Source organism: Vulpes lagopus, chromosome 3 (genome assembly GCF_018345385.1).
Source record: "Vulpes lagopus strain Blue_001 chromosome 3, ASM1834538v1, whole genome shotgun sequence".
Lineage (NCBI taxonomy): Eukaryota > Metazoa > Chordata > Mammalia > Carnivora > Canidae > Vulpes > Vulpes lagopus.
Genome location: NC_054826.1, coordinates 100,164,181 through 100,180,435, shown reverse-complemented (window position 1 = coordinate 100,180,435; position 16,255 = coordinate 100,164,181). Strand labels below are relative to the sequence as shown.

The 16,255-nt window shown below is 45.7% G+C and overlaps 1 protein-coding gene across 1 annotated transcript in view; it reads left to right on the top strand.

Moving 5' to 3' along the window:
• The window catches only part of LOC121487068 (speedy protein E4-like), a 5,184-nt gene extending 529 nt beyond the window's left edge, over positions 1-4,655 (top strand). Inside the window, exons 2-7 of the mRNA XM_041748517.1 lie at positions 59-182; positions 684-878; positions 1,508-1,566; positions 2,049-2,134; positions 3,735-3,903; positions 4,064-4,655. Of these exons, the coding sequence (XP_041604451.1) occupies positions 59-182; positions 684-878; positions 1,508-1,566; positions 2,049-2,134; positions 3,735-3,903; positions 4,064-4,123 (693 nt within the window). The 3' untranslated portion in view covers positions 4,124-4,655. The remainder of the gene's footprint in view (positions 1-58; positions 183-683; positions 879-1,507; positions 1,567-2,048; positions 2,135-3,734; positions 3,904-4,063) is intronic.
• Positions 4,656-16,255: the final 11,600 nt, after the last annotated feature.

Sequence of the window (16,255 nt, the reverse complement as noted above, 5' to 3'; positions counted from 1 at the left end):
GAAGCCAGAAGGGGAGTTTGAGAAGAGGAGGGTCTGAGTCTCCTGGGAGGGCACAAAGAGCTTGGGAGAAATCATGGCCAGTTGTCAACCGTCCGCCCAGTCTGAGGGCCAGAGCCCCCAGCCTAGCACATCAGGGTACGCCCCGGAGGCCGTGGTAGATGAAGAAAGCCCAGGACCATCAGGTGAGGAAGCAGGAGGGAGAAGGGACTTGACAGGCTTGACTAGTGAGTACAAATGGGTACAGAAGCCAGGAAGGTGTGTCTGACTAGACTGCACGTGACAGGAGAGATTCAGAAAGCCAGGGATTGGAGAAGAGAGCACGGTAGCCGGGGACAAGGGTATCCCACTGGCAGGAAAACCCAGGAAGCAAGGAAGGAGGGTTAGGAGATGAGATCCAAAGAGGAGATAAAGGAAGAGAGGAAATTATCCCATTATCCTCATGGGAGAAATGATCTATGAGGAAGAGTTTTGAGGGCGTGGTGGGAGGTATGAAACAGTGGCAAAGATGAATGGGGGCAAATGCATATGAACGAAGGACAAAGATGAAAGGTGGTTTTGGAGAGGCCAATCGCCTATGAGGCTACAGAGAATGAAGAGGGAGTTTGGGTTTGGGGGTGTGGAAAGCGTGGCTGAATTCCAAAGACAGAAGAAGCTTTGTACTGTAGCCTGGTTTCTTCACTCAGCCCCCTCTGTAGCCCCCTGCCCCTTGCCTCAGTCCCGCGGAAGGAAGAGAGACATCGAATCCGATGAGGAGACAGCCCCTGAGGCCAACGACATCTGGGTGGTGGAGACACTGAGGGGACTCAAGATGAAGCTGAAGAGACAGCGGGTATCTTCAGTGCTCCCTGAGCACCACGAGGCGTTCAACAGGCTGCTCGGTAGGAACAGCACCCTCCAACCTTATTCTTTTTTCCTGAAAACACAAGAAACTTCCAATGGCTACGCTTTTCCAGTGGAAAATAATTCTTTGCAGGTCGCTCAGCTCTCTCTCTCCATCCTTGGAGGACTCCATCCTGACCCCTCATCGGGGACACTTAAAAATGACAGAGGGATGAGAAAGCTTAGCTGCAGTTGCACTCCTGAGACATCTTAGCGCTTACTGGCCTTTTGAGTCTAAGTGCCTTCGGCTGTGTCGGGGCGGGGGCGGGGAGGGGAGGACAGGCCATCTTTGTACCCCGATGCCACTGTGGAATGAGAAAATGACAGCGGATGATGTTATGGTCTCTGCAGTGGCACATCCATGCATGATGAGACAGCATCACTATTTACTTCAGATCCCATCCTGCAGATGCACTGCTGACACCTGCCTGCCTCTGAGTCACCCGACAAGGGGGAGCCGCCAACTTTTCTTGGCCAGTCCATGGTCTTTTCTCCCCTCTGCCCATCAGCCTCACCCTTGGCTACATCCTGAAACTTCCCCAGGGGAGGTACTGTTCTCTTTGCTCTGGAACGTTCCCACAGTAACCCCATTCCAGTGGCCAACAGGACATCTGCCCTCTTTTCACAGAGGATCCGGTCATTAAAAGATTTCTGGCCTGGGACAAAGATCTGAGAGTATCCGACAAGGTATTGTTGTTCTCCACTAAGATAGACTCTTGCTCCAACACCTGTCCTGGGGCAGGGGAATGCCTCCTCAACCCTCTCTCCAACCTCACGCCTACCAAGACTTCTGGTCGGGGACCTCGTGGCTTTTGCAGATCCCCTGGGACCTGAGCACCAGGTGTGCCCCTCTGGCTGCTGCTACCTTAAGTCCCTCTGCCTCTCTGCTCTTGGGGGGCTTCCTTTGGCTCCAGCTTATCAAAGACCCTCCTGAAGCTGGCTGTCCTAAACACAAGCCCTCAAACCAGCACAACTAGGATCCTGGGAGCACCAGAAACTCCTCCCTTGCCTTCCCCAGTTTGTAACCAACTGTCTGACACCAAAGAAGCAGGTTCACCCAACATGTCAAAGAGGCACCACCTGCTCCAGCCTCCTGTCCCCTCACCTCACTGGTCTTCCTCTCCCAGGATGGGACCCTTCTATGACGGCTTCTCTCCTCTTTCCGCCAGTATCTCTTGTCCATGGTCATCGCCTATTTTAGCCGCGCTGGTCTCTTCTCCTGGCAGTACCAGCGAATTCATTTCTTCCTGGCACTGTGAGTATTTTGCCTCATCCATCAGCAGTAGTCAATAACCTGGGAGGAAGGAGGGTAGAAGTGGGACTCTGATCTTTCGGCTCTTTTTTTCAACCTGTTTGTAACTCTTGTAATCTTGCCCTTTTTTTTTTTTTTTTTTTTATTTATTTATTTATTTATTTATTTATTTATTTATTTGAGCTGTTTAGTCTGTGTATAAAAACAGTAGGATTAGAGTATAGTGGTTTTTTTTTTTAAATACACTATTCTTTGTAAACACAAATGCCCCTAACATCAGCTAAGAGACCCCCTGAAGAGAAGGAAACAAAAAGTCTCCAAAGAGGAGTGAAGGAAAGAACAGACGCTGCCTTGCCCCAAGCAACTAGGCTCAAGCAGCAGCCAGTTCTGATCCTTGAGATCTGTCTTCTTCCCATGGCAATACCAAGCATAACTGTCTTCCTCCTCTGCATTCCCAGCACAAATGCCTCAATTCAGCCTCAAGGCATAGCACAGATCTGTCGTAAAGGCTCCCACTGGTGTTTCTTACAAATCCGTCCCTAGCCAGTGGGTGCTATATGCCTGAAGTCTTTCCAAAGCATCGTCTCCTGCTCTATGCTCCATAACAATCTCATGGGCCAGGGGTGCTAGTGGTCAAGGTCAGAGTTTCCAGCTTAGCTCCAACCCCCTCGTCTCCATCCAACTTGTTCGCCCTCTCCGTGTTTCATCCTTCCAAGTACCCTTCCCTCCGTTTCTATACTGTGTTTCCTGTCTAGGTGATTTTGCACGTCTCCCTGAAGAAAACGACCTTTCCACAAGATTGATTCCAACCCCACAATCTTCAGATGCCCCCCCCCAACCTCCCTGACGTCTGCACCCTAGTAGCACTTCTGTTAAAATTCTAGTCTCATGGGTATTTTGGACTACCGTTATTTCTCATTCACTACCCCCTTCTGCCCCTTTCCCCCCTTCCCCAATCCCATTACACTAGACGCCTGTTGAGGCAGGTCTTGTCAAAATATTACCATGCTCTCAAAAACACTCAGCACAATTCCTTACTTTTTGCAAATGTTTAAGTTAGGTCGGGTCTACGAGGTAATCAGTATTGCCCCTGACCGTGAGAGAAAGCATTCATTTATTCATTCAACAAAAACGTATAAAGTACATCTGATGTGCCAGGGACCATGAGGCGATGGGAAGAGAGAAACAAGAAGTGCATGTTGAATTACTGCACCTACATGAACCCAGTCCTATATTAGTCATTTGGGAGGAAAGCCAGGACTACAGAAATAGAGCAGGAGCTGTATACATGCCCCTGCTCCACAGGGCGACAGGTGTGTGCACAGACAGGCTGAAGGGAAGGGGGTGGGCTCAGGGATGGGAAAACAGAGCAGCATATGCCCTCAAGCTTCTGGGTGAGTTGTCTTTCTCCTCAAAGCGGGAGAAGTCTCTGCCCAGCCGTGCCTTCTTGATCGGGGGCGGGGGGGGGGGGGGGGGGGGGGGCGGGGGGGGGCGCTCTAGGACGCTGGGTAGGAAGCCGACTGCATCTTTTCTGGGAAGCTGAGCTCAGGTGGGGGGTCCTTCCTGTCCTGCTCCTGACCAGCAACCTCATGTCTTTCTCCAGCTACCTGGCCAATGATATGGAAGAGGACAACCAGGCCCCCAAACAAGCCATCTTTTCATTCCTTTATGGGAAGAACCGTTCCCAGCGTCCCTTGTTCCACAAACTGCGATTGCAATTCATCCGATCCATGGGCTGGAAGACCAGGGTGTCCAGGGAAGAGTGCGAGGAGGTGGGTGGGCTGTGGGGATTTGGGGTGGGACAATGGGAGAGGGGGGGGGGGACATGGAGGGACACGGGATTCAGGACGAGAAAGAATTAGAGCCTGGAGAGTGGGAGGGAGGGGGAGTCCACCTGGAGGTTGTCTTCTCAGGGATCTGTTTGTCTTCCAGATCCAGGCTTTCGATCCAGATCTGTGGGTGTGGGGGCGAGATCGCACCCTCATACCCTAGAGGGACCATGGAGGCCCGAGGTCATCGGCCTGAGGGGAGGTATGTCTGTGTCCTCACGGGTCCAGGCACCATGACTTACTGTGTATTGAGGAAATCTGAGGAATCCAATTGCTAGACCACGCTCCTCTCCCCTGCCCCACACATGAGCCTTCCCACACACTGTAAAGTCGAGCAGCCACGCAGCCAGACGCTGACTCAGGTCCCAGCCACATGCTCACAACCACACATAGGCATGACCTCAGGGAGATGTGTGGGGGCCAGACTAGGGAAAACCAGTTTGTCACAGAGGCATGGCTGAAATAATTCCATTCACGGCAATGGGGCCCAAATGATAGCTTTCATGAAATGTTGATTTTCTGTGGAAAGTGAGTAAGTTTTCAGTTGATTCCATAAATTGTGTATTCACTTTCTTTCTTTCTTTTTTAAGATTTTATTATCCAGGGCAGCCGCGGTGGCACAGCGGGCCAGCCACGGTGGCGCAGCGGTTTAGTGTCGCCTGCTCCTGAAGACCCGGGATCGAGTCCCGCGTCGGGCTCCCTGCGTGGAGCCTGCTTCTCCCTCTGCCTGGGTCTCTGCCTCTCTCTCTCTCTCTGTGCCTCTCATGAATAAATAAGGAAAAGTCTTAGAAAAAAAATTTACTTATCTATTCATGAGAGACACAGACACACACACAGAGAGAGAGAGAGAGAGAGGCAGAGACATATGCAGAGGGAGAAGCAAGCTCCACTCAGGGAGCCTGATGTGGGACTCGACCCCGGGACTCCAGGATCACGCCCTGGGCCGAAGGCAGGCGCCAAACCGCTGAGCCACCCGGGGACCCCCAGACTTTCTAATTCATTTTTGGCCTTTCATCCCTCACAGGTATCAACCACAGGGACTTATTTACAACAAAGTATATGTCTGTCTAACAGTAGGATATTTGATGGAAGAGTCTACCTATCTAGTAATACAAGAGAAATTATGTCTAGTTATGCTTTCATCCAAATTTCCTTTCAAGCACATTGCTTATGGCCAGATTGCCTGTGCATTTTCCACGTCCCCTGCCTGCTTCCGGACCAGTGTCCCATTTTGTTCAATTATACCTTTCCCCTCAGGTTTTCGGTGAAGGAAGTTTGTCAGAACAAGTGAAGCTTAAGAAATAATAGTTTCAGCATGGCTTATTGTGATCGACACACAAACTTATTGATTTGGGTAGAGGATTAAGTAAAGATTGGGTTTAACTCATGTGAACTATAGCTCTGTTAGTCCATTTAGGCTCCTACATCAGAGGACTACAGAGTGGATGGATGGCTTATGAACAACAGACATTTACTTCTCACAATTTGGAGGGGACAAGTCTGCGATCAGAGTGTCAGAACCTTTACTGGGTTGGTCAGAACCTTTACTGGGTTGCAGATTGCCACCTTCTGGCTGTGTCCTCGCATGGTGGAAGGGGAGAGCTAGGTCACTGGGGTCTCTTTTATCAGAGCACTAATCCCATTCAAGAGGGCCCCACCCATGCCCTAATCATCCCAGTGGCCCCATCTAGCACCATCACCTTGTGGGTTACGATCTCAATGTATGAATTTGGGGTGTGCGTGTGGGATACAAACATTCAGACCGCATAGCACTGACCAACTTTAGGACTAGGTGTTATGGTTAAACATCGGGATCTAGGGTTAGAATGGGGGATTAGGCATGAGTCCAGACTCAATGTTCATGATGTTGATGTGTGAGTGATGTTTGCGGTATGGTGATTAGTTCAGACTCTAAGTAGCACAAAAGGACCAAGGTGAGTGTCCAGTCTAAAGCAACATTCTCTCAAGGTTGTTTGTTTTGGTCCCTGAACAGAATCACCTAGAGCCCTGGCTATAAAGTAGATGACTGGGCCTGTTCTTAGGTACATGAAGAAGTTTTTGGAGCCAGGATCACCAAAGTCCAGAAGTCATACTTGAAAATGAACTGGGGTTTAGCACGAATGATTAGGGATAAAGTGGATTTATACATTCGTCTCAACTCTGATTACAATGGACTGAGAAGGTGAATAATCTCTGTATCTGGAGAGTTGCCTCCTTGCAATCTGATGTCCTTCCTCTCTTTCTCAATTGCAGATCCCTGAGCCCCGGGGAGACGCATGTTTTCAGTAGGAAGTCAGGAACACAGGAGTCTCTTTCACAGATAATCTAGAAGAACCCAGGACCTTCCAGAACGAGCTCAATGGAGTTATCATGTTGCACTCCTAGGAGCTGGGAGTCCATGGAGGAGTCCACGGAGAGACCATAAGAAACCAGGGTTTTTTCACGTCCATCCCCTCCTGGGCCACCATCAAATATTTCACATTACTTAATTTGAATCTCTGCTGAGGTAGAGGTTGGAGGTCCCATTTTTCATGCCCTGGGACACAGGTGAGGAGGAAATTACCTCAAAAATATAAAATTAGAACCCGAAGGATTGTGACAGCCAAACATATGTCATGAATTTCATTTGTTCATTTTGAAAATGTTGACCTCAGACTATATTTGTTTCTCTAGTTTTAATTTATGTATTTATTTTAAATAGTTCTGAAATAGTCATAGTTTCCGAGACATGCTATTCCAACGTAGTTTTGTGATGAGATTTCAGCTGCTGCATAACTATAACTTTGTTTACGTATTCAGGATAGGTTTTGTTTTTATTATACTTATACAATACATCAGTTATACTTATAACTAACCCGGGTTAGTTAGTTCCCTCATGTTCTCGTAACTGTAAATGTTTATTTGATAGTCTTCGTTATTAAACTGTGAGAACCAGGTGTCAGTTTTTAACTGGCCTTGATGACATGTTTGTATGTTATTTTAGGTTATTAAAGAGGACACTGCAAGGTGTCTCTTGGGGAAACATAATAAAGAGATGTCTTCTTACCTTCATGATGTTTGTGGTCATCACAATCAGTCTCATCTGTTCACTGTTCAATGATACTGTCGCTTAGTGGGGATGTGATTATTTAGCCACGTTTTTCTTTTTCTTTTCTTTCTTTATTTAATATTTACAACTGTGTGCCAAGAATTTATTTTAGATTGAGGTGGATAGTGCTGATTTCTCTTCAAGAGGACATGGCCTCCATATTCTTCTTCTTTTAAAAAACAAACACTTCAATATAGTAACATATGACGGATTATCGGTTACAAAGGTAGAGGTCAGTGATTGATCAGCCTCATGTAACACCCAGTCCCTCCTTAATGTCCCTCCTGAACGTCCGTCACACAGTCATCCTATTCCCCCACTTCCCTCTCCTCCAGCGACCCTCCATTTGTTGCCTATGATTAAGAGTCACTTATGGTATGTGTCTCTCTCTGATATCGTCTTGTTGTATTTTTTCCTCTCTTCCCCTATGCTCCTCTTCTTTGTTTCTTAAATTCCATGTATAAGTGAAATCATATGATAATTGTCTTTCGATGACTTATTTCGCTTAGTGGAATAGCCTCTAGTTCCATCCATGTTGCTGTAAATGGCAAGACTTCACGTTCTGATGGATGAGTAATATTCCATTATACACACACACACACACACACACACACACACACACACACACGACGTCCTCTTTATCCATTCATCTGTTGATAGACATCTGGGCTCTTTCCATAGTTTGGCTCCTGTGGACATTGCTGCTATGAACATTGGGGTGCAGATGCCCCTCTGGATCACTACACTTGTGTCTTTGGAGTAAATACCCAGTAGTGCAAATGCCGGGTCGTACGGTAGGGCTATTTGGAACTTTTTGAGGAACCTCCAGAGTAGCTACACTAGCTTACATTACCACCAACAGTGTACAAGGGTCCCCCTTTCTCCACATCCTTGCCAACGTCTATCATTTCCTGACTTGTCAATTTTAGCCACTCTGACTTGTGTGGGGTGGTATCTCATTGTAGTTTTGCTTTCTATTTCCCTGATGCCGAAGCATGTGGAGCGTAGTCTCATGTGTCTGTCGGCCATTTGTATGTCCTCTTTGGAGGAATGTCTGTTCATGTCTTCTGCCCATTTGAGTTTTAAAAATATTTTGTTTATTTACTCATGAGGGACACACGGAGAGAGGGAGAGACATAGGCAGAGGGAGAAGTAGGCTCCTCGCAGGGAGCCTGATGTGGGACTCAATCCCAGGACTCTGGAATCATGACCTGAACCAAAGGCAGGTGCTCAATTGCTGAGCACCTTTTTTTTTCTTCTCCCCGTTTCTTGTTGGATTATTTGTTCTTTGGGTATTGAGTTTGATGAGTTCTTTATAGATCTTGGATACTGGCCCTTTATCTCATAAGTCATTTGCAAATATCTTCTCCCATTGTGTTGGGTATCTTTTGGTTTCCTTGACTGTTTCCTTTGCTGGGCAAAAGCTTTCAATATTCATGGAGTCCCAATAGTTCATTTTTGCCGTTGTTTCCCTTGCCTTTGGAGACATGTGTCGTAAGACGTTGCTGCAGCAGACGTCATAGAGTTTGCTGCCTGTGTTCTCCTCTAGCATTTTGATCGACACCTGTCTCATAGTTAGGTCTTTCATCCATTTTGAGTCTATTTTTGTGTACGGTGTGAGGAAATGGTCCACTTTCATTCTTCTGCATGTGGCTGTCCCATTTTCACAACACCGTTTGTTAAAGAGACTGTCTTTTTTCCACAGGATATTTTTCCTGCTTTGTCGAAGATTAGTTGAAGGCCCATTTCTACATTCTCTATTCTGTTCCATTGATCTATGTGTCTGTTTTTGTGCCAGTACTATGCTGTCATTTGAATATTGCTTTGTAATAGAGCTTGAAGTCTGAAATCGTGATGCTGCCAGTTTTTCGTTTTGTTTGTTTGTTTGCTTGCTTGCTTGCTTGTTTTTTGACAATCCTTTGGCGGCTACTCAGGGTCTTTTCTGGTTCCATACGAATTTTAGGATTATGTGTTCCAACTCTGTGAAGTAAGTTGATGATATTTTGACAGGGATTGCACCGAATGTATAGACTGCCCTAGGTAGCACAGATGTCTTAACAACATATGTTCTTACAATCCATGAGCATAGAACGTTTTTCCATTTCTTTGTACCTTCCTCAATTTCTCTCATGTGTGTTCTACAGTTTTCTGAGTACAGATCCTTTGCCTCTTTGGTTAGGTTTATTCCTAGGTATCTAATGGTTTGGGGTGCAACTGGAAACGGGAGAGACTCCTTAATTTCTCTTTCTTCTGTCTCATTGCCAGTGTATAGAAATGCAGCTGGTTTTTGTGTGTGGGTTTTTATTTCCTGCCACTTTGCTGAATTCCTATACAAGTTCTAGCAATTTTGGGGTAGAATCTTTGGGGCTTTCCATGTAGAGTATCATGGCATGTGCAAAAAGTGCGTTTGACTTCTTCCTCGCGGATTCTGATGCTTTTTATTGCTTTTTCTTGTCTGTGGAGGCCCAGACCTCTCGTACTGTGTTGAACAGCAGTGATGAGGGTGGACATACCTTCTGTGTTCCTGACCTTAGGGGAAAAGCTCTCAGGTTTTCCCCATTGAGATGATATTTGCTGTGGGTCTTCCGTAGATGTCAGCCACATTCCTTAACTTTCAAAACTAACTCTCAGTTATTTTTCATGTAGAAAAAAACTGAAGACAAGGAGGATCTTCAGCTGGTGTCTTCTTTTGTTTAAAGATTTATTTATTTCGGTGAGAGAGAGGGCAAACACAAGCAGGGGGAGGAGCGGAGGGAGAAGGAAAACCAGACTCCCCGCTGAGCTGGGAGCCTGACCTGGGGCTCCATCTCAGGGCCCCAGGATCATGACCTCCGCTGAAGGCAGGTGCTTAGCCAACTGAGCCACCCAGGCACCCCCTGAGCTAATGTCTTTAAGTAGGAAACGAGAAGATATTGAGGGAGAAAATGGGGGAGAAAAGGAAGATAGCGCTATGGGGGACCTAGACAGTAATCTGAAATTTACAATGAAGGCAAGGTGGCTCAGCAAGATTACGCATTCCAGGAGATGGTCCAAGGCAAGCAGATCCAGGAGTGCAGGGAACACAAGCATTGTGTGTTCAATATTCAATCATAGTAGGCGTCCCTTTCACAACCCCCAATTCCAGTTTTTTTGTGGTAGAAGAAAAATAAGAGTGTGTGATGAAATGGTAACAGCTGCATAGAAATGACGGTTTTGGAGAACTTTCTGAGAAGCACAATAAGAGGAGCTAAAGCTGTCAAATAAGATAAGTGTGGAGAAGAAAGAGCTAATGACATGAATCCCGAATTTTGGAGAAAACCATCTTGGGCAACGGTAGCAGCAGAGAACACTTCAGTGTCCTCAGGATGCATCATGCTCCTGGCACATACATGTGTATCACCAGTCAGGAAGCTCACCCAAGTGTGGTGACCAGAATTTTTACTGAAGTTTCATTAAGGGAGTGTGATTAATTCAATCACTGGCCATACACTGAACTCAATCTCAGGCTCCCTTCCTTCCGCTAGAGATTGGGCTGATGTCAAGTGGTTCAAAAGCCCCAACCCTGTTGGTGTTCCTGATATAGCTGGCCCCTATCCTTAGCATCAACTCAGGTTTGGTCCAAGAGGCCTACCAGGATAACAAACACTCCCATCACTTAGGCAATTCCAAAGATTTAGAAGCTCTCTTCCAGGATCCAGGCAGAAGACCCAGACAAATTCTTTCCACAACACATTGGCTATGGTCAGGAGTCTGTCAGAACTCAGGTGGTCAGGGAAGATACAGATTTGAGGACAGATCAATCACAGGAGATACCGGAGAAGTTAAACAGATAAGGATTGAAGTAATGGGGCGCTCACAGGGATTTGGAATAGCCCAGGTGATGCGAGAAATTTAGGATATGAACATAGCTCTCTATATAGGAGCAACTGAAGAAAGAGAAGCCAAAGGAAAAACTGTGTTTGTGTGTGCGTGTGCGCGCGCACGTGCGCGCGTGTGCTGCGGGGGGCGGGGGGGTTGCAACTCTAGTAAATGACATGAGCTGATAAGCATGGAGCGATTTCAGAAAGTGAAACCAAGGTCAAAAGGGCAAGGGACATTAAAATCTAATTAGAGCAGCTCTGGAAGAGGGACAACATTAAGAAGTGGGACACACAGTTGATGGACTCAGGGTAGCAGAGAGACTAGATTGTGCAGACATGGAAACAAAGAGGAAAAACAGTCTGACAGCTTGGAAACAGACATAACTTATGAGACATCTGGGATTTAAAATGTATATTTAGGAAGCTCTAGGCCTCTGTAGGATGGCAGGTGAAGGCAGGTTAGGAAACAGCTCAAATGACCTCAACGAAATGATGCAAGAAACAAGATGATGGTTCCAAACAATAAAGAAATAGCAAACAGGCAAGAAAACAGATGCGAGAAGACAGTAGAGGAACATGTCTGAAGTATAGGAGAAACACCAGCAAAGCTGCCTTGAAACAAAACCAAGGCACAAACACACATACACACACACACACACACACACACACACACACACACACAAAAGCATTTTTGGACATGAGAGCTGAAAGAATTCATTAGCAACTACAAGAAATGTTCCAGGGCCCCTGGGTGGCTGGCTCATTTGTTGATTTCAGCTCAGGTCATGATCTCAGAGGCCTGGGATCAAGCCCCAAGTCCAGCTCTGTACTCAGAGCTCAGTCACCTTGGGAATTCTCTCTCTCCCTCTGCCCCTTCCCTCCACTTGTGCTCTTTCTCTCAGATAAATAAATAATCCTAACAACAACAACAAAAAGGGTTCCAAAATCTATAAAGAACTTATCAAACTCAACATCCAAAAAGCAAATAGTCCACTTAAGAAATGGGCAGAAGACACGAAGAGACAGTTTTCCAAAGAAGACATCCAAAGCAGACAGACACATGAAAAGATGCTCAACATCACCCATCACCGGAGAAAGATATCAAAACCACGATGAGATATCACCTAACACCTGTCAGAAACCCCAAAATGAAATTAAACATACAAGAAACAACATCCCTCTTGTACTGTTGCTGGCAATGCAAACTGGTGCAGCCACGCTGGAAAGCAGTATGGAGGTTCCTCAAAAAGTTAAAAATAGAGCTACCCTAGGATCCACCAACTGCACTACTGGCTAACTATTTACCCAAAGGAAACAAAAATACAGATTCAAACATTCTGATGTTCATAGTGTTGGGCTGGCGAGACCGGGCACGTCAAAACAGCCCACCCGAGGCCAGCAACCGCCCAACCTCCCAATAAAGGCGCCTTGCCGCCCCGCCCCCATCTTCCTGCCAAAGCTGCCTTGCTGCCCTACACTATCTTAGCTTACAAAACACAGATCACCCCCCCCAACCCCACCCCCCGCCGCCCACCACCCTCTAACCCTTGCCCCAACCCGAATGCCGCCCTGGCCCCATCTTCCCGCCAAAAACTCTTTATAAACACCCCTGCAGTTTGCCTGGGCACGGCTTCAGGGAACCACACCAGGGAGCGCTCCCCATTAAAGCACTCTCAAACCTACCACCTGGTTCTGCTGTCTTTAATTGTATCCCCCGATCATTAAAAGAAAACCTGACATATATCAGCATTATCAACAACAGCCAAACTATGAAGAGAGCCCAAATGTCCACTGAGTAGTGAATGGATAAAGAAGATGCGGCGTATATACACAACGGAATGCTACTTAGCCATCAAAATGAATGGACTCTTGCCATTTGCAATGACATGGATAGGGGTACACTATACTAACCTAAGCAAAGTAAGAGAAAAACAAATACCGTATGATCTCATTCATATTAGGAATTGAAGAAAGCAGATGAACATACGGGAAGAGGGAAAAAGGGAGACAGGGAAACAAACCATAAGACTCTTAAGGATAGAGAATACACTGAGGGTTGATGGAGGCAGCTGATTGCAGGAGGGCCTAGATAGGGGATGAGTATCAAGGAGGGCACTTGTTGTGATGAGCACCGGGTGTCTTATATATGTGATGAATCACTGAATTCTACTCCTGAAACCGATACTGCACTGCATGTTCACTACCTAGAATTTAAATAAAATATTGGAAAAGAAAAAAACAAAGCCTTAGAGTGTTCAAGGATGTCCTTCAGGCACAAGGAAAATGACAGGAGATCTACATCTGGACAGACATAAAACATAAAGAAACCAAGCGCACCAGAAATGGCAACGATGTTATTTTAGTATTCCTTAAAAAATAACGCTTTACCCAAAAATCACAATGTCCTGGGGGATTGATTCTACCTGTGAAAGTAATATCCGGGCAGTCTGGGTGGCTCAGCAGTTTAGCCCCGCTGTCAGTCCAGGGCCTCATCCTGGAGACGCAGCATCCACTCCCGCGTCGGGCTCCCTGCATGGGGCCTGCTTCACCCTCTGCCTGTGTCTCTGCCTTTCTACCTCTCTGTGTGTGTGTGTGTGTGTGTGTGTGTGTGTGTGTGTGTGTCTTTCATGAAGAAATCAATAGTAAGTCTTAAAAAAAAGAAAACAAAGAGTAATATCCAACAACAGCATAAGGACCAAGAGGGGAGAAATGGAAATAACCACAGGCTCCCTATAGTTGAAGTGAAACAGTACATTACCTGAAGATGAACTGTAAAATATTAAAGCAGCATAACAGAAACCCCAAAACAATAAAACCATAACAGTGTTAGAGCCAAAGACCCCGCAAAAGATGTAAAACAGAATCACAAAAAATACACAATCCATTGAAAGGAAAGAAGTTCACAAAAGAAGAAAAAAGAAACAAAGCCAATGGTACAAAGAGAAAACAAAACCAGACTACAACCCTTACTGGTTATATCAATAGTCAGATTACATGTAACGTGGTCTAAGCAAACCAATTAACAAGCAGAGACTGTCAGACTGGATTTAAAAACAGCAAGATCCAACTATCTGCACTTGAAGTATGAAGATGGAAACAGGTTGAAAGTAAAAGGGTGACATCAGATGCCAACACGTCTCAAAAGAAAGCCAGACCGGCCACATGAGACTGTTATAATAAACTTCCACTTCCGGAATTCAATCCATCCATCAATATCCTTGATCTTAGCAGGTACAATCTGAAAACGGACATGACAGATGACATCCACTCTCAAATGATTCAGGTAAGAAATACACACACACACACACACACACACACACACACACACACACACACACACACACAGAGAGAGAGAGAGAGAGAGAGCTAATAAAGCAAATGTGGGGAGAGGTACAAAACTGGAGTATCCAGGCAAAGGGAACATGGGAGTTCTCTAAGATCCTTGCGACTGTTGTGTAAGATTGAAGTTTTTTCAAAATAAAATGTTGAATAAAAATGAATGCTATCAAATACATAGAGGATGTTGCAAAAGGACTCAGAAACCCATCTGAAGGGATTCCTCTGGTCAAACACAGAACCACTTAGACATCAAAGAGAGAAACGACTTCAATGTACTGAAATACTTAAAAGTTGTGTAAACCCATGAGCTCATAATGCTAACAAAATGAATAAAAAAAAAAAAATCCCAGTTGCTTAGGAGCCTACTGGATATTGTGAAAATAATCTTGTCTGTAAGAAACACAGAACTATTTAAAGAGATGTTGTTCTTTAGGAAAGTATTCTAGCTGAGAAACAAAGAAATGGTAAAGTAACATAGCACCATCTTGTCTCCCCTAAAGAACTGGGGGATCTTGGCAATGAACATCAACCAATGGATGCTAACGTCACGAAAACAAAGGAAGATGATACGGGCCTCCGGGGGAAAGCGGACAAGAGTCATGGGCAGCAAAGTCTTGCAAAAGAACTGAACAGAACTGGGTCAACGTCCGGAGCTACCTACCAATTATATAAGGCATATGGGTAATGATAAAAGTCTTCAAGTTAGAATGACAGCAATGTGGTCCACACAATCCAGACTACGGGAAACACAGGATAAGCCCAATTTCTTCAAAACATAGATTACAAAGCAGTAACATAAGAGACATACAAGGAAACCATCAGTAAATGATTTAAAAGACTTAGCCACCTGGAGAGAGTGGTCTCTGTGTATCCTGACTGAAAAGAACCACCTCAAACACATCCAGAAGATGGCAAAACTTTGAACACCAGATATTACATACTGAGAAAAAAAGGTATTGCAGGTTACCCTCACCTACTTTTTCAAACACCCCTGGTCAGTTAAAGAGCAAAAATATCTGCAGGTGAACTTTTTTAAAAGCCAAGCAAAGGGAGACTCCACGAAGAAAAGACACGTGGAAGTAATACGTCAGACGAATGATCACGGGAGGTAAGAGCTGGATGATGTCTGATGCATCTGACTGTACTGAGATCACCGCTAATCTTTTTTTAAAGGATTTTACTTATTATTTGATAGTGAGCAACACAGTCAGAGAGAGAGCAAGAGAGCGAGAGCACACACAAGTGGGGGGAGGGACAGAGGGAGAAGCAGACCCACAAGAGCAGGGAGCCCAACTCGGTGTTCGATCCCAGGACCCCAGCATCATGACCTGAGCCGAAGGCAGACACTTAGCTGCCTGAGTCGTCCAGGGGCCCACGTCACTGCTAATCTTTAGCAACACGTTCCAGAGAGGGGTGAGGACAAAATCAAGATGCTAAGATTTGAAATGGGAACGGCAGTGAATGCATATTTACTAGGGAATACCTCCCTGTATTATGTACTGCACAACCCAAACAAGTAGTAATAACAGAAGCCACCTGAAGGACGCACAGGCCATTACACTCACGACTCAGCTTTTACCCCTGGACAAAACAGTAACAATGAAAATATGTCTCCTTGGATCACGGTATTTTGGTGCCTGGAAAAATTATACACACCAGGTCCTCGGTTTAGATAAGCAACAAACATGTCATAGGTTGCAATGATTCAATGATCATCATTAGGAAAGCTACCCACAACTACATCAATTTCACAAAGACAGTTAGTTTCTCAAGTCCTAAGAAATCTTTAAAACCCACGAGTTACAAAAATGGTTTCCTCTTACGCTCAATTCAAATCATGTAACGCACGGTACGCTCCTTTTCTGGGACTATCACGCACCTGAGTCACGTATGTAGCCCCACCCCATAGGGGTAGCTCCGCACACATGAACTCGACAAAAGACTCTGGGTGTGTGGAGGCTGAGAATATTAGGGCCATTCAAGCTTAACACTGGCACAAGTACAGTCATTGTAGCTTCGGTAGCCGTCT